The 15,786-nt window shown below is 38.4% G+C and overlaps 1 protein-coding gene across 10 annotated transcripts in view; it reads right to left on the reverse strand.

The window, feature by feature from the left end:
• TBC1D5 (TBC1 domain family member 5) overlaps positions 1–15,786 on the reverse strand; it is a 317,841-nt gene that overhangs the window by 150,035 nt on the left and 152,020 nt on the right. For all 10 annotated transcript variants that reach the window (XM_068674320.1, XM_068674318.1, XM_068674325.1 and 7 more), the window contains one exon: positions 13,336–13,402. In XM_068674320.1, the coding sequence (XP_068530421.1) occupies positions 13,336–13,402 (67 nt within the window). The remainder of the gene's footprint in view (positions 1–13,335; positions 13,403–15,786) is intronic.

The following is a 15,786-nucleotide window of genomic DNA, read 5'->3' on the forward strand; positions in this document are numbered from 1 at the left end:
TCATTTGCCATTGTAAATTTTGTAGCATCATTGGCCATTATAACTACTGCCAAGCTGCCTCCCTAAGGTAGCTGTGCTTCGAAAGTAACGCATTCCCCTATGCACAAAACAGGTCAGATTCTGAAGCTATTCACATTGTTCTGACAGTGGATCACATCCTCACAATGTCTTTCAAAATACTGGCATGTCAGCTGAGTTAGTAAAAGGTTTAAAACAGTGTAAACTGTAAGTAGAAAGAACAGAGAAAAAAAAAAACCACCAACAACAAACAACAAACTCTTAAGGTTATTTTTTTCACCAGCTGCTGGGAGTGACTGCTACACAGTAAAAAAGTAATTTCAACACTTCTTAAATTGTATTAGTGCAGATACTATGCTTTTTAAAAAAACCTTGTAATGCAATTCCAAACACGTTTTGAAAAAAATTACACTTAAAACAGCCAAAAGAAATTTGGCAAGATCATATCTCCTCCGCTTCCCCCCTTGGCTGCTGGGATAACTAAAAAGAAAAGTTATAAGCAACTGAAAAAAGACTTCTGTGTAAACTGAAATTGGAATCTGCTTCTGTTTTAGGAGAGCTAAATGATATCTAAAATCCTTTCTGAACAGCACTCATTAATTCACTTCTCAAAGATTTTGAATTAAGGCTAATAAATTAAGACTCATATTTTAGAGACTGCTTCAATAATGGCAATGCTGAGCAGTATCAACAAGCTTTCAAGTCTAAAAGGATAATTTCAGAAAGGATATGGCACTACTCTGTAAACTAATATCTATAAGCCTTGCTAACCCAGGCTTGTAGAAAACTCATTGGTCAAAGTGAAACGAGCAATAAAGATTGGAATTCAAGTCTACCACATCCCATTTGCTTCACTGAAGTGAAAGACTTCAAAGCCAATTGGAATCACTTAAACTATGAGTAAGGACATGCAATTGTTTTTAATCAAACCAGACGATTAAATGCATAATGATGTATTATAATACCACCTTTAAGTTGTACAATTAAAATAAAGACAAATGCAAATGTTAAAGCTTTCTGGTTACTTTGTATACATTTTTATATTTTATATTCTTATATAAGTATACAGTTTAATTTGTTATGGTACATATATTGTAAAGTGTTAATAATGCAAGACCTATGGGAGAAAAAAAGTAATTACATTAACATTTCTTTAAGAAACTTCATTTCATGTGTTGTATCTGTGCAGGGAAGGTCCAATGTAAAATATTTATTTAGACAGTTGCATTACTTAGAAGTGAGAAAAGTGCTCAATATGTATGGAAAAACAAGCAAAACAAAGGAAGGGATGAAGGTTGCAGATTTGTTCTGCAAGGTTTGTTCTTAGTTCTCAGCTGTTCCCTTCCATCTTGAAACATGCATTTCTACCATGTTTCAGCTCTAGAGTCTGAAACTATATGCAGAAGAGTTTTATATTATATTTATATTCTGCTCGAACACACATAGTTTGTTGCATGTAAGGAATGAGGTTGAACTCCTAGAAAACTATATATATTTATCCTTTTCTTTCTTTCCAGCAGTATATGTTTTGGAGCGACAGTACCTGCCAAGACAATTATAAACATCAGAACATCTATTGGAAGAGAAGCACTGCTCTGACTACACACTATAAGGAACAGAGCATGGTGGCAGGACTCTACACTAGAAACTCCAAGTAAAAGTTCATATGTACTTAAGTACTGTTTTTGAAAAGGTATTTATATCCCTGATCTTACTAAAAAACAAATGAATTACATTATTTTACAGCTATGGAGGAACAAGCAACTCTGAAGTGTTTAAGAATTAGTGATACCAGTAAGGTAATAAGAAGCCAAGAAAATAATTCTGGAATAATAATTCCTAGAGTTTTACTGAGTCAACACTGAACTGTGGGTTTTAGGGTAGAGGTAACAAAAGACATTCTTCCACTGATATCCTATAGTGGAACTTCAGCCTTTAGGTTTGTTGCTAAGTTTTAATCTGTAGCACAATGGTAGAACTTACACATCAATCATAGATTCACAGAATACAACCTTAACCCACCTAACCTCATTACAAAATAAATACTCTGTTCAGAAGATGAAGAAAGACGAAAGAGGAAGAGTGGTATAGCACAGATATTCTGTTAGTCAACACCAGTTAAATTCTGTATTTACTGATTTATGGGATAAAGCTACTGATGTATACAAATGCAGATTCTTCCAATGTTTAAAGCTAGTATAGGAAATATTTTTGTACTATGATGTTCTAAACAACATAAAGCTCTGGGGAAGATACTAAAATCCATTAAAATGTAAAAATGCAAATGAAGAACAGACACATCAAACTAAAATCTATGTCACTGAAAAAATATAAAGATTATGTTCTGGGACTACAAGGGCTAGGACCAACTAGCTAAATGTTACTATGCATGATCACTTCCATCTGAAACCACAGGTAATGAAGAAACCATTACGTAACAGGTCATTAGACAGTGTATATAGTTATTTTGTCTGATGCATTTATGTAATATTTTATGCCAACTTTTGAAATCCCTTTTTCATGTCCATGATAAAACAAGACCAGTTGAGTATTTACAACATTTAGATAACAAGGAATATTTCTCAGTTCATGAAAAAATACTGTAATACTAGAGAAAAGTGTGAATATTTGCATTCATATTCAAGGTTGCAATCTAAATCTCAAGGTTATTCCACCCTCTAGATTAATACTGAAGTATAAAATGGATGGTCTCACAGACTTCCAAAGAAAATTCTTGAGCAGGGCTGGTGGTATTGGCAAAATCATCTAAAGCAAAATTGTGTATGCTCCAAGAGAAGCCAATTTCACTTTTTTTTATACCATTTTTGTTAATCTTCTGAATGTGCTTTTTTAAATGTTGAGACCCAAACTAAGCTTCCCAGAGTTACCCAGTGAAGCAAGAGGGTGAACAGGCTGTCAGAAAGAAGACAAGTTCTCTAATTACGGTGTCATATGTTTTACAGTAAGAGGTCTTTATTGATAGGAACATCAGTAAGTGAATGTGGTATCTACATTCAAATAGAGGCAATAGTTCTGTTCAAGCATGCTGCATATATTGAAGAAACATGCATAGTTTGTATTATTTATTAGGCCATAAAATGAACATTTGAGAAAAAAGTGAAGCAACAGCCAGGAGTGTAATGAAAACAGAGTTTATTCTATAATAACATGAAAAAATGCAATTGAAAGGTAGTATCAAGTAATAAGCAGAAAGTTTCTAAAACATAAACATTTCTGAAATACACAAATTTATATTTGATACCCTGAAAATCCACTTGACAGCCTTCATGTGAAGGCTTATCACTCTCCTTGGAAAATATATGTATTTTTTTCTGTTGTTTCTCAAACTCCTGCCTCGGGATATAAGGCAGAGTTAACAGCCATATATGTGTGAATATGCATGGCTGTACAGCTGGGAGGCTCAAAATTCAAAGGCCAGATTTTCTAAACCGTTCAGGTTTCATCTAATTTTGGCTGACAAACAGTTAAAAATGTTTGCATGAAGAAAGGTAGAATCACTTTCTGAAACAGAAAAACTCCAGCAAAAATAAAACAGAAGGTTATTGAAACTACCAGAGTGTGTGCAGTGCAGTCCCTGGAAGAGCACAAGGCTGTACCCCTACTAGCAACTCTTGTACAGAGCACTGGGCTGGGCACAAAATCATGAGATGCCTTTCTCTGTACTCAAAACTGCCCACTTCATCTTGATCCTTCTCTGCCAGGGAGTCAGGTCTTGAATGGGGACAACACTTTGCTTCTAACCCTGGCATTGTTTCGCTTTTGTAGGAGCATCTGGTAAGAACTCTTGTTACAGCCAGCTGGAAGTCCGAATGTTATCATCTTGTTTGCCTCTACTCATTGCTTTCTGCACCCATTCACAGATACACAAAACGGAATTTAGACACCATGGTCAATGGTAGAAACTGTGCTACATTTATTTTATTATTATATTTCTAGAGTTATATTGTAACTGATTTGACAGTTGCAGATTCAAGGCGTTCTAGTTTAACACCCCCCACCACAACGCCTTTGAAATTCTTTGCATACCCAAGTAAGACATTTTTTACTTTCTAGGTCTCCTGCGCAGAGTTCTTTCTCCTGACCTGGGCATGGCATACCTCATCATCTCACCCAAAGGCTGCCATCTAAATACCAGGCACATGGTTTAAACAAGGTGGCTAACCTTCCTCTACAGCAAAAGGAAAGTTGCAAACACTGTGGAGGGTGTGTCACCTCATCAACTTTTAATCATTTAATTGCTAATTCCCTCCATCTTTCTAGTCATGATAGAGGCTGCAGACAGACTTTCTGTGCTGCTTCATTCTAACTGGTATTTCCAGTGTTAATTTGCTACTTCTCCCTTTTGCTAACTTTGACCCACAGCTAACTACATCTCTGTGAATTTTGCATGCACATGCATGCAGCCTTCTTACATGTATACAAACACACGGATTTTTAAGAAGGAGAAAAGATAAAACGTATAGCTCTATAAATCATGAAATAAAAAACGGATGGAACAGGGAAAGTGGAGATAATTTTGCAGGAATATGCCACAAAATGCCAGAATGTTTCTGTTTACTCACAACAGACCAGCTAGAGCAGGACTAGAACTGACATAACATGTACCCAAGCTGAAAACATGGATGTTATGATGTGCAGTGTTACAAACACAGAAGTCTAGTTAATGTAGTTAATTATGGCTTAGCTTTGTAATTCCATCCATTTTGCATGCTTTGACATCAGAAAATGAGTGATTTCATGATATAACTTTAATCTGTTGAACTGACTAGGTCTTCTTACCTTTATTGAAAAACATGTATTTTTACTAAAACTGTCTTTGCTCTTTAGATTGATTTCAGTTGGGTATCATTTTTGTTAGCTTTTGTCTTCAAACTTCTTTCAATTAAAACTGTAGTCCACTGCTCTCCTCTTGACTACCAAGACAGTCATTTTTTCATAGAAGGTTATCAACTTGGTCAGGTGTGACTGTGACTGGCCCTTAGTGAATCAATTATGACTATTCCTGATGGCTTTCTTGCCCTTTATGTGTCTGGAAAGAGCTCCCAGTATTAGCTGCTCCATTACCTTCCCATGGATTGAGGTAAGTCTCACCACCCTGAATCCTACTTCCTACCTTTTTGAAGACAAGAGAGAAATTTGCTTTCCTCCAGTTCTCATACACTTTTCCCTGTTGCCATGATCATTCAAATGTTATCAAGAGCGGAAAAATATAAGAAATCCATAGTGAAAAACACTTAAAATATTATCAAGGCAAAATGAGAGATCAGCTGAATATGGTGTCAGTGGTATACAGGACAACTTTCAAGTACAACAAAATAAATTAAGAGTAAACTGAAATGTTAACATTATTTCTACAGATGCTAGAAAGAAACTGCCATTCTCCCTTCACAGCCTCTCCTTGTGTGCTAAATTTTTCTTTTCTGCTACCAACATGCCAAGAAGTATTTTGCTGACAAAAGATGCTAGTACTCAATTCCTCCTTTCCGATTCTCTGTTGAGAGCATCTCAGATGTTAAGCAATGCAAAATTTGCTCTCCTGTATTTTCCAAGGTTTTGCACTGTGTCCAAACAGAAAGAAAGCCTTATTACATTTCTACTTCTTTAGAATATAACATAATTTTGATAAGAAAATCTCAAAAAATCCACAATTTTTATCTCCTGAAATGTTTGGATCTTAGAAAATGTATACTGCACACAGAGATTGAGCTCCTCAGTGATAACTTCTTCCTTGTCTTATGCCATCCTTGGCAAATTCCTTATCACAACAGTCAAGGAGTGCAGACTGGACAAGCTGTGGAAGGAAGGAATTCAATAAAAGAGGTGGGGATGGAATGTTATACAAGGGTCCTTGAACGTGAAAAGAAAGGAATATAATTTTGAAAACACTCAGAGAAATAGGGAAATCTTCCAAGCTCTCAGTAGGTGCCACCATGATCTTGGATTTGGAGAAAAAAAAGCCTTCTGAAGGAAAACTGTGATCAGTGCAAAAAGTCATTTTCTCTTGCTGTAAAATAACAGATCTGCAAGATGGGATTGCTAACTTCCTCACAAAACGGGACGAGATGAGAGTACTGGCACAAACCAGTACATCCAGAAATTAATTTAGGCACATTCAGAGGATGAGTTGTTCAGAAGAACCAGAAACTTCAAGGAGAGAGTTTTACAGGCTCTCAGACAAAACTGACTTGTAGTGAAAAGGACTCTTTGCAAGTAAAGAGCATCAACTAGGATGCTGTCTAAAAAATAGTTCTAGGTAAAACAAAAACATGGATGCCAGTATTGCTACTTCATTGTGGAAAGAGGGGAAGGATGCAAGTGCTGAGAATTCTTACTGAATGCAAGTGCAGTTCTACTTCACTACTTTATCTTTTACTCTACAATTTTTGTATCTCAAAAATATTTTAAAATCTAACAGAAAAAGCTTGGTCTTTACAGCTCTTGATTACATGTGGTCATATACTGGATAAAGTTTGGAAACATAGGTTATACTCGCATGGGGGTGGCTTAGTTGTAAAACAATAAAGAAACACTGCCTGAGTATGAACAAGACTAAAAAGGCTTCTGTAAATTGAAAAGGGTTGCTTCCTAACAGATTAAGACAAGAATTTTCCACAAGGTGGGGGTATATGTAGCCTACATCTTTGCATATGAGCGCAGAGGCTTTGTAGCCATTTCTCGCTTGGCTGCTAAGAAAAGCCATAGGTCAAACAGGAATCAAACTAGTTTTACTACCTGCTTTTGGAAAGGGGTAGAAATAGGGAGGAACAGCTTGCACCCCTTGCAGTCCTTCTTCTGTATGCTCAGTTATCAGTCCTGCAGTTGTTGGCTGGCACACAAGAAACATGCCTCAGCCAGCAGGACCACATTGCCTTTTTGCGGTAAGAAAGAAAACATCTGGTAAGCATAATCTGTAAGAAGTGAGGGGAAGAAAATGGAATAACAAAGTATTTCTTATACCAGATCCACTGCCTATGTTAAATATCAGCAGAACGAGGAATATACATTGCCTATATATCCCACAACTTTGAGCAATCATCACATGTTTAAACATGGAGTTTAAGCCACATAGGAAAGAACTTCATCTTGATATATAGCATAGAAATTAAACCTATATACAAGTGCAGAGATGTATTAAGAAATTATCCATCACAGTGGTCATGGGTCTCTGAATCATAAAGTTAACAACACAAGTATGAAAAGTGAGATTTTTTAGGCTATATATTTATTAGAAGCAGTATTAATGTATGAATCCACCTTGGAAGAAAATAAGTGTCCTTGGGATGTTAGATTCTATCAGCCAAATTGAATGTCTGCATCAATGGCTCTCCCTAAAAGTCATAATTAGGTCATTAAAATATATTTAGAAAAATAGCCTGTAAAATAAAGTTAAAAAATACTCACCTTCATTTTATTTCATAGGTCACTGTTATACCATCTAATAAGATAATTAAAAACATGCAAGCAGCTGGTACTGAGGCTAAACAGATTAATGTAATAGTCTGTAGTCATATGTGCTGGCAAGGGGTTCACCTCTTTGGCGAGGAGAAGGTCAGCTGCCCTTGGGAAAGCAAGAGAAAGACAGTATTTCTACTTTCCAGTGGCACTGCATTGCAGATACTGAAACTACAGACCCACACCTATTTTTCTTTTCCTTTTGGCAAAGTCCAGCTAATCTGCACATCCAGAAAAGGCTTCAACCGTAGCAATAAAATAATACAGCAGAGTAGAGCTCAAATATTTTCCCCAGCTTTAGGTTTTAAAGATGAGAGTTACTAAATGTGCAAATACTTTTTCAAATTTTTCTAATAGTGAACTTCAAATTTTGATAACACGGTTCTAGGAAAGAATTTCCATAGTATCTTCTTAAAAAAGCATCTTCTCAAGTATACACATACTTCCATCAGAGCCTCAAGACCAACCAGAAAATTCTCTGGTTGACCTGACACGATGCATTCAAACTCGCAGAATATTTAGAAATATATGTGCCAGTCACATGTGATTTCCATTTACATTATTTAAAAGCTTTATGACCTAGAGGGTAATGCTCACTCACTATCTGAACATAAGCAGCATTAAATCTGTGCTGTGACCAACACAAGAAAGATCTACAAACTCTAACATGATGGGACCATATTAAAAACAAAACAAAAAAACCCACATACCATACAAATAGTTATGTGGCACTATAAATATATCAAAGGGTAACAAGCAGGCATCCTTTATTAATACACACACACACACACAGAGTCTTATACGAACAGTAGAACATAGTATAACCTTGTATTTTAAAATGAAGTGTTGAGATCAAGTAACAACCCCCTTCTGCCACTCCCATGTGTTTTTGTTGTTGTTGTTTGTTTTTGTGGTAAAAAGACCATGTTCTTAAGAGCACTTTCCAATTGCTAAAATTTGAGATTTTGCTATTGCAAAACACGCTCACATTTAAATATTTTTATACATTTGGAGTTGCCTCTTCCCCCAAACAAATTGTAAAGATACTGCTACTGAAAAAAACATAAAGCAGTTTTTGCTTCAGTGAAAATTGCCCATTCAATTTTGCATCTGGTAGCCTTCTGCAAGCATGACATCTACAATGATCCAATGACGGCTTTGCCTCTTTTAGAGTAAAAACCACTAGCCAATCTCTTTAATAAAGTAGACTGAAACACAGTGGATAAACAAGACTATCATCAGTTTTATCAAATCAGTAATTTACTGAAACAATATTCACTGAGAATATCCTAAAATAAATAAAAATCCATAATGAGTCCTTAAAGAAATAACATATATTTACCATCGTTACTTTTCAAGGTAGTTTAAGATTCCCCTTTTAGTCTTTCATAAGGTATCAGCTGCTCATTTTTACATAACATGCAGCTCAGAGCTGTAACTATCAACACACTATTCAACCCAACCAGCAAATTTACAGCCAGTCTCATTATATGATGGCAATTACTTGCCACTGAGCAGAAAATATTCATTTCACACCTTAAACACTGTAAATACTACTTAATAACGGTGCTGGCTTGGCACTATTAAAAGCCAGAGGTTTCTTTTATATATACATATATATACATACATATGCACACACACAAACATATATACCGTACTATCTTGCTTTATCATCTTGCCTCTAATTATAACAATAATACTCTGGCAGTGGTATATGGGACTTCTTCTAAAATATTAATTAACTTCAGTTTTCTAAGTTGAGCCGTAATCCTCTCTGACAGATTATTTTTCAGTGGAATTCATAGTCAATGTCATATTTATTATACGCACTTTGGACTAAGGAATATGGAGATATAAAGGCCAACTTTATTCTCCACTTACTTGTGGAGCACTAAGGATGGTTTGGCACACTGGAATAAGCTTAGGACACTGTAAAGACTGCTCTAATTAGTTTGTAGTAACAAAGGGTAATATTCCAGAAGTGTTGACAAAACATAAGCATAAGACATTTGTCATACATGCCTAAGTCTTTTGAGTCCTGAGACTGATGGGTCAGTGCTAAGCACTGAATTTTCCAGCACTGCAATCATTTCCCATTAGATATTTTACCAAAACAATGCAAAGGAGATGCAGCACAATCTAGAGTCTGGTTGTCTTATACCTGATCAGTCCACACAATTCTACAGTGATACTGTCTCAGGCTGTGCAGCCTCCATCAACGAACCACAGACTGCCTAGACTGAAGGCCAAGGATTCACTGTGGTGCAGTCTGACTGAAGTAAATGGTGCCATCCTTTGTCCTCCCACTTACTCCTACGCATATGTTCTAGTTGCTTGCCTCACTCTGGCACTGATCCTCATCCAAACATTTGGCAGGCTGACACCATGATCCAAATCAGCACAAACCTTGCCCTAGCTGTGCTAGTTCAGTCCTTTGGGACCAGCTCACCAACTCGAGTGCATGAGTGAAGAAGGGGTAGGATGACAGCGTTAGTACCCTGACCCCACAGCTTACTCTCATAGAACCAGACCTGAAGCTGGCTTCTTCAAATTTTACTTTGGCAGGTACAACAGCTGAAGCTCTTGAGTTAACCTTTAGATATGTCCTGGAATTAGTGACAGAGAAGAACTCTCAACTCCTTCCTTTTGCTAATCTGGCTAAATTTTGTTCTGCCTATTTTTGAGAGGCTGCGTCATGGACTGCTGTGGGTTAACTCTGGTAGGCAGCTGAGTGCCACACAGCCTCACACTCACTCCACCCCAGAGGGATGGGGGAAAGAATCGGAAAGGTAAAAGTGAGAAAACACTTGGGTTGAAATAAAGGCAGTTTAATAAGTAAAGCAAAAGCTGTGCCTGCAAGGAAGGCAAAATACAGAATTCATTCCCTACTTCCCATCGGCAGGCAGATGTTCAGCCATTTCCAGGGAAGTAGGGCTTAATCGCATGTAACAGTTACTTGGGAAGATAAACGCTGTAACTCTGAATGTCCCTGCCTCCTCCTCCTTTCCCCCATCTTTTATTGCTGAGGGTGATGCCATATGGTATGGGACATCACTTGGGTCAGCCTGGGTCAGCTGTGCTGGCTGTGTCCCCTCACAGCTTCTTGGGCACCTCCAGCCTCCTTGCTGGCAGGGCAGTGTGAGAAGCAGAAAAGTCCTTGGCTCTGTGTAAGCACTGCTCAGCAACAACTAAAACATTAGTGTGTTATCAACACTGTTTTCATCACAAATCCACAACACACAGCACTGTTTGAGCCACGAAGAAAATTCTCTCTCTCTCAGCCAAAACCAGCACATGGTCTCTGTATATAGGCTTCTCACCTGAAAAGCATGAAAATTATTCCGGGTGGTATTTTTGAGCCCTTTTTAAAAATTGTATATTGCAGGAGTTAGAAAATGCAAATGTGACAGAGAATTGAGCCAGGAACTTGAAATGGATCTGCTAATGTATTATTCTTAAAGTGAACATTCTAACTACCCTCAAAGGGTTTTGTATCACCCAAACTAGGTTTCATCAGAACTTAAATTAGAACAAAACATTTACTGGAACACAGCAAATTCAAAGGATTTGGCTGCCCTGGCCAACTGCATCCCTGCATTACTTTTCTTTTCCAATCTTGCTCTCAGACCAGAAGCTTTCTCTGGGTGTCTGAACTGCAACAAACTCTTTGTTGCTCCCTCTAGGTCCTTATGAAAAATCTTGGGTGGTTTTACTCTGCTGGGCAGCTGAACTCCACCACAACTGCTCTCTCACTCCTCCCACCTCAAAGTAAAAAGGGGAGAAAATATGATAGAAAGGGCTGAAGGGTTGAAATATGGACAGGGAGATCACTCAAAAGTCACCATCATGGGCAAAACAGACTCATCATAGGGAGATCAGTATAAGTTATTGCCTATCACTAGCAGACTAGAGCAGTGAGAAACTAAAAAAGAACTAAAAACACCTTCCCCCCATCCACCCTCTTCTGTGTTTTCCCCCTGAGCAGCACAGGGGAACGGGGTATGTGAGCTGCAGTCAGTCCCTGAGGCTTCATCTCCGCTGCTCGTTCATGGTCACTCCGTCCCTGCTCCACGTCAGGTCCCTCCCACGGGATGCTGTCCTTCCTGAACTGATCCTGTGTGGGCTTCCCACAGGCAGCAGCTCTTCAAGAACTGCTCCCACATGGCTCCATACCACAGGGTCCATCCCCCAGGAGCAAACTGCTCCAGCATGGGTCTCCCATGGGTGGGCGGCAGCTCCCCCCAGGCCCCCTGCTCCTGCGTGGGCTCCTCTCCACGGGCTGCAGCTCCGGCCCGGGGCCTGCTCCTGCGGGGGCTTCCCCCAGGCTGCAGCCTCCTCCAGGCCACATCCACCTGCTCCACCGGGGGCTCCTCCATGGGCTGCAGCGTGGAGATCTGCTCCATGTGGGACCCATGGGCTGCAGGGGGACAGCCTGCTCCACCAGGGGCCTCTCCACAGGCCATAGGGGAACTGCTGCTGCATGCCTGGAGCACCTCCTACCCTCCTGCTGCACTGACCTTGGGGGCTGCAGGGCTGGTTCTCACTCCTCTCTCCCAGCTGCTGTGGTGCAGCAGTTTTTCCCTTTCCATTATCTGCTCTCCCAGAGGCACAACAAGTGATGCTCTTGGGCTCTGCTCTGGCCAGAGGCAGGTCCCTTTTGGAGCCTGCTGAAACTGTCTCTTATGTAACATGGGGCAGCTTCTTCTCACCCCTGCAGTCTCTCTCCCTGCTGCTAAACCATTGCCACGTATACCCAATATACTTCCTTAAGACCGAGCTGCTTGCTCTCTGCTTTCCTCAGCAATCTCTCAAGCCTCCAGTCTGCAACAGGTTCTCCACTTGTGTCCCTCCCAGTCACCCACCACCTGAAGGCTCCTCACGGAGCTCATTGGCTCAAGAGCAGGAGATATTCCCCCCCTAATCACAACCAGGACAAGGCAAACAGGCAGGTTCCTCCTGCCTGCCTGGCCACAGTACTTCGAAGTACAGACTACAGCAGAGTACAAAGAAAGAACGAAATAGATGCCATTCATCATAGTTTACTAAATGAATCCAAAATAATCTGATGGTAGGCTTGTTTTATTTTACCATACTTAAGCATCAAAATCAGATGAAGCAATTCTAGTTAGCACAAATCTTACTATTAATTTACCAGTCACAGGGACACAGATTCAGCATTTTCAGCAGAGGCAGTATTTTGCTGTCTGAAAGATGAAACTACGGATCTGATGATTACCCTTCTGTGCTTTAAAGTACAAGACATCCTCTGGTATTTACCCACGCAAAACTTCAGTTTAATGACAGTGCTGCAAAAAGTTCCACAGCACCATATTTCTTTTACTGGTATTTGCTAACAAGGGAATTGAAATATTAACTTACTGTCCAAAACCCTTAAAATTTAACAAATCCTGGTTTTGTTTGTTTTAATTGCAATAATGAACAAATAGAGTTCCATGTGGTCCATAGAACCAGTTATTTTGGAGAAAATCAGAAAGGCAACCCTGACTAGTTAAATATGTCAACATTTAGCTTAACTTCTATTATTTCAGGTAAAAATTCTACTTTACTACATATTTAAGCAAAAAAAAAAAAAAGGCTTACAGACAGCCAAAACTTTCATTAGTTAAGTGTTCTGAACAGCTTTCTGAAAAAAAAAAAAATCTAGAAAACAAGTTTTCCAGGTCATTACTTAATTTAACCCTTCATCTTCAGTCTATTGACTGTTGCAATATAGAGCACATAATAGCCTTGCAATAGACAGACCTGTTCTTTTGTTTTAAATAGACTGTATTTATTACATTCAAACTTTTTAAAATTGGAAAATAAATACCAAAACTTACGAACCTATAAGAAATAAATGTTCCAGCAGAATCTGAAGTGTGGTGTGTGCTTCCATTTTCATTTGATCCACCTAATACAAAACAAAAAGAAGATGCCTTTGTTATAAGACAAATCATGGTAATAAATAATACAGCATCAGTAAGTATTGCACCTGATTTTACTGCACATGTTAATTTTAGTTTATGATAAAACTTACTTAGCAAATTCTCAATTCTGCATCTTTATATTCATACAGCTGGCCAGGTGGCTGGAAACAACTAGCCACCATGTTCAATTTGGAGCCTGAATATCCTGGAAATCTAAGATTTTATATTACTAGAAATTTTCATTGTGTCCCATGTGCCAGGAAAACTTGTCCTCCCAAGAACACGTCCCCAGTGATATCTTAGATATTTTTTTTATTTTAATGACAGGGTTGTGTGAAAGGTGGTTAGTTTTATTTATTTTTATTTTTAATTGAAAAAACAAACAAACAAACAACAAAACAGCTCAGATTAATTGAGTCTACATTTGTAATTAGTAATTCCAGACTGACAAATTCAGAACCATAACACCTGATATTTTAAAAGTATGAAATGTATGAAATGCCATTCTTCACTCCACTCCTCACTCATTTAGAATGAACAACTGTTGGCAAAAAACTTCTCTTACTATTATTATAGTGAACACTTCCACATTGAGAAAAGAAGTTAATCTTTTATGAGATGAGGTCCAGAAGAGGAACAGAGAAGAGAATGAGAAATGGAAACCTATGGAACCGAAAAGAATATTCATGTTTATTTCTACAACTTTGGCTGCATTTGCATGCTCTGTTTTCCTGACTGCAGTTCTGGAGGTTTTAAAATTGAGAGTGGAAAGTCAAACTGAAAAGGAAAATTAATTCACAATGCTAAGTTCGTATCCTGAAAAAGGTCTTTTGGAACTCTTTTAAAGGACAGCAACCTTTGTGAAGCATGGCATTTTTAATCTTTCTAATAAACTATTTGTCCTGCCTAAAGGGTCTACTGGGCTCTGTGAAGAAAACCAGAATTTTGGTGAAAAAAAGCTTCTTTTTCATCAGGATCCAACAATGAACATTTGGTGGGATCTGCTACATCCACTAAGATTAAAATGACACCCCAGGAGTCAGCTGTCCCTCACAAACTACTCTGCTTGTACTATTCTTTGTTCTGAAGCACTCTCCCAGAAGAAAACAACAATTTCCTTTCTTTAAACAACCACTGCAATTCTTCATCATTCTTAATTGTACGCCCACTGTTAACAAATCTCATATTCAGACAAGTTATTACTTTTTGAGAGCCACTTTGGCTGCTCCATCTTAGCTGCAGCTATCAAAGCTGGATAGGAGCAGGTACATCAAGCTCTCATAGAGAGGATTTAGTTGAGTGTTTTTTTTTTTTTGTTGCTATTGTTGTTTTTTGTTTGTTGTTTTCCTGCTCTATCCCTTTTAAGACAAATATATCTGTTAATAATATCCTGAATGAAGATTTAGATGCTTGTTATTTAAAGTGATAAAAATGACAATGCAAAGTGAGAAGTATTCATTTGACTTAAAAGAGGATTCCTTAGATTTCACCTACTGTTATCTGAAAGTCTTTCTAGCAAATCCTGGTAAGCTTTCATAGTCAACAATTTACAAGAACAAATGGGACAGGTGCTTCACTAACTAATGACAATAAGCTGTGGGAATCCATGCCCTGGATCACCTCTCCACAGGCAATTTCAGTTAGCCTTGCTTTTGAAAGGTACGGTGAACTCCCAGTGGAAAACAGAGATTACTTGTATAGTCAGTGATAACGATGCAAGTTTCTGATAAAATTAGGTTGCATACCAAAGGGTTATGAATGCAAGATTCATGATGTTGGTAACTGAACTTGTGGTCTACTTCATATTAATCTTTAGATCCTGAGACTCAAAAATGGGAAGAAGGACTCTGCTGAAGAAAGAGAGGATGCTACCTTAACCCTGCCCTGCACCTCCTGAGAATGATTCCAAACTTCAAATGCAATAGCTGGTGGAAAAAAAAAAAAAAAAAAGTAAATCTCATCATACTTGCGGAGGCAAGAGAGGGGAAACAACCAGTACCATAACAAGCATTGCTAACAAAGTAAGTAAGTACCCAGCTTTCAGCACTAGAGGCACTAGAGGAGTCATTGGTTTTAATACAATAGTAAAACAAGGCAGTCCCCCTTCAAAGGGACTGAAAGTCATCTGAATACCTTGCTGCTGTACTAACTGAGAAAGTCCCTGTCCTGGGAATGATCAATGTTTCTCCTGAAATAATTATTTTGCTGTGTTTTATTTAAGTCTTATATTGTGCATGGAGACTGAGGGCTAAAGGGAGCTGGGACTCCGGTGGTTGGGAGCTGGTACTTCTGGACACAGCCGGAATTTGTTTCCGGAGAATCTGCATCACTTGGAATTGATGCTTTTACTAAACAGTCAAAAAAGAAC

Source organism: Anas acuta, chromosome 2 (genome assembly GCF_963932015.1).
Source record: "Anas acuta chromosome 2, bAnaAcu1.1, whole genome shotgun sequence".
In the NCBI taxonomy this organism is placed as follows: Eukaryota; Metazoa; Chordata; class Aves; order Anseriformes; family Anatidae; genus Anas; species Anas acuta.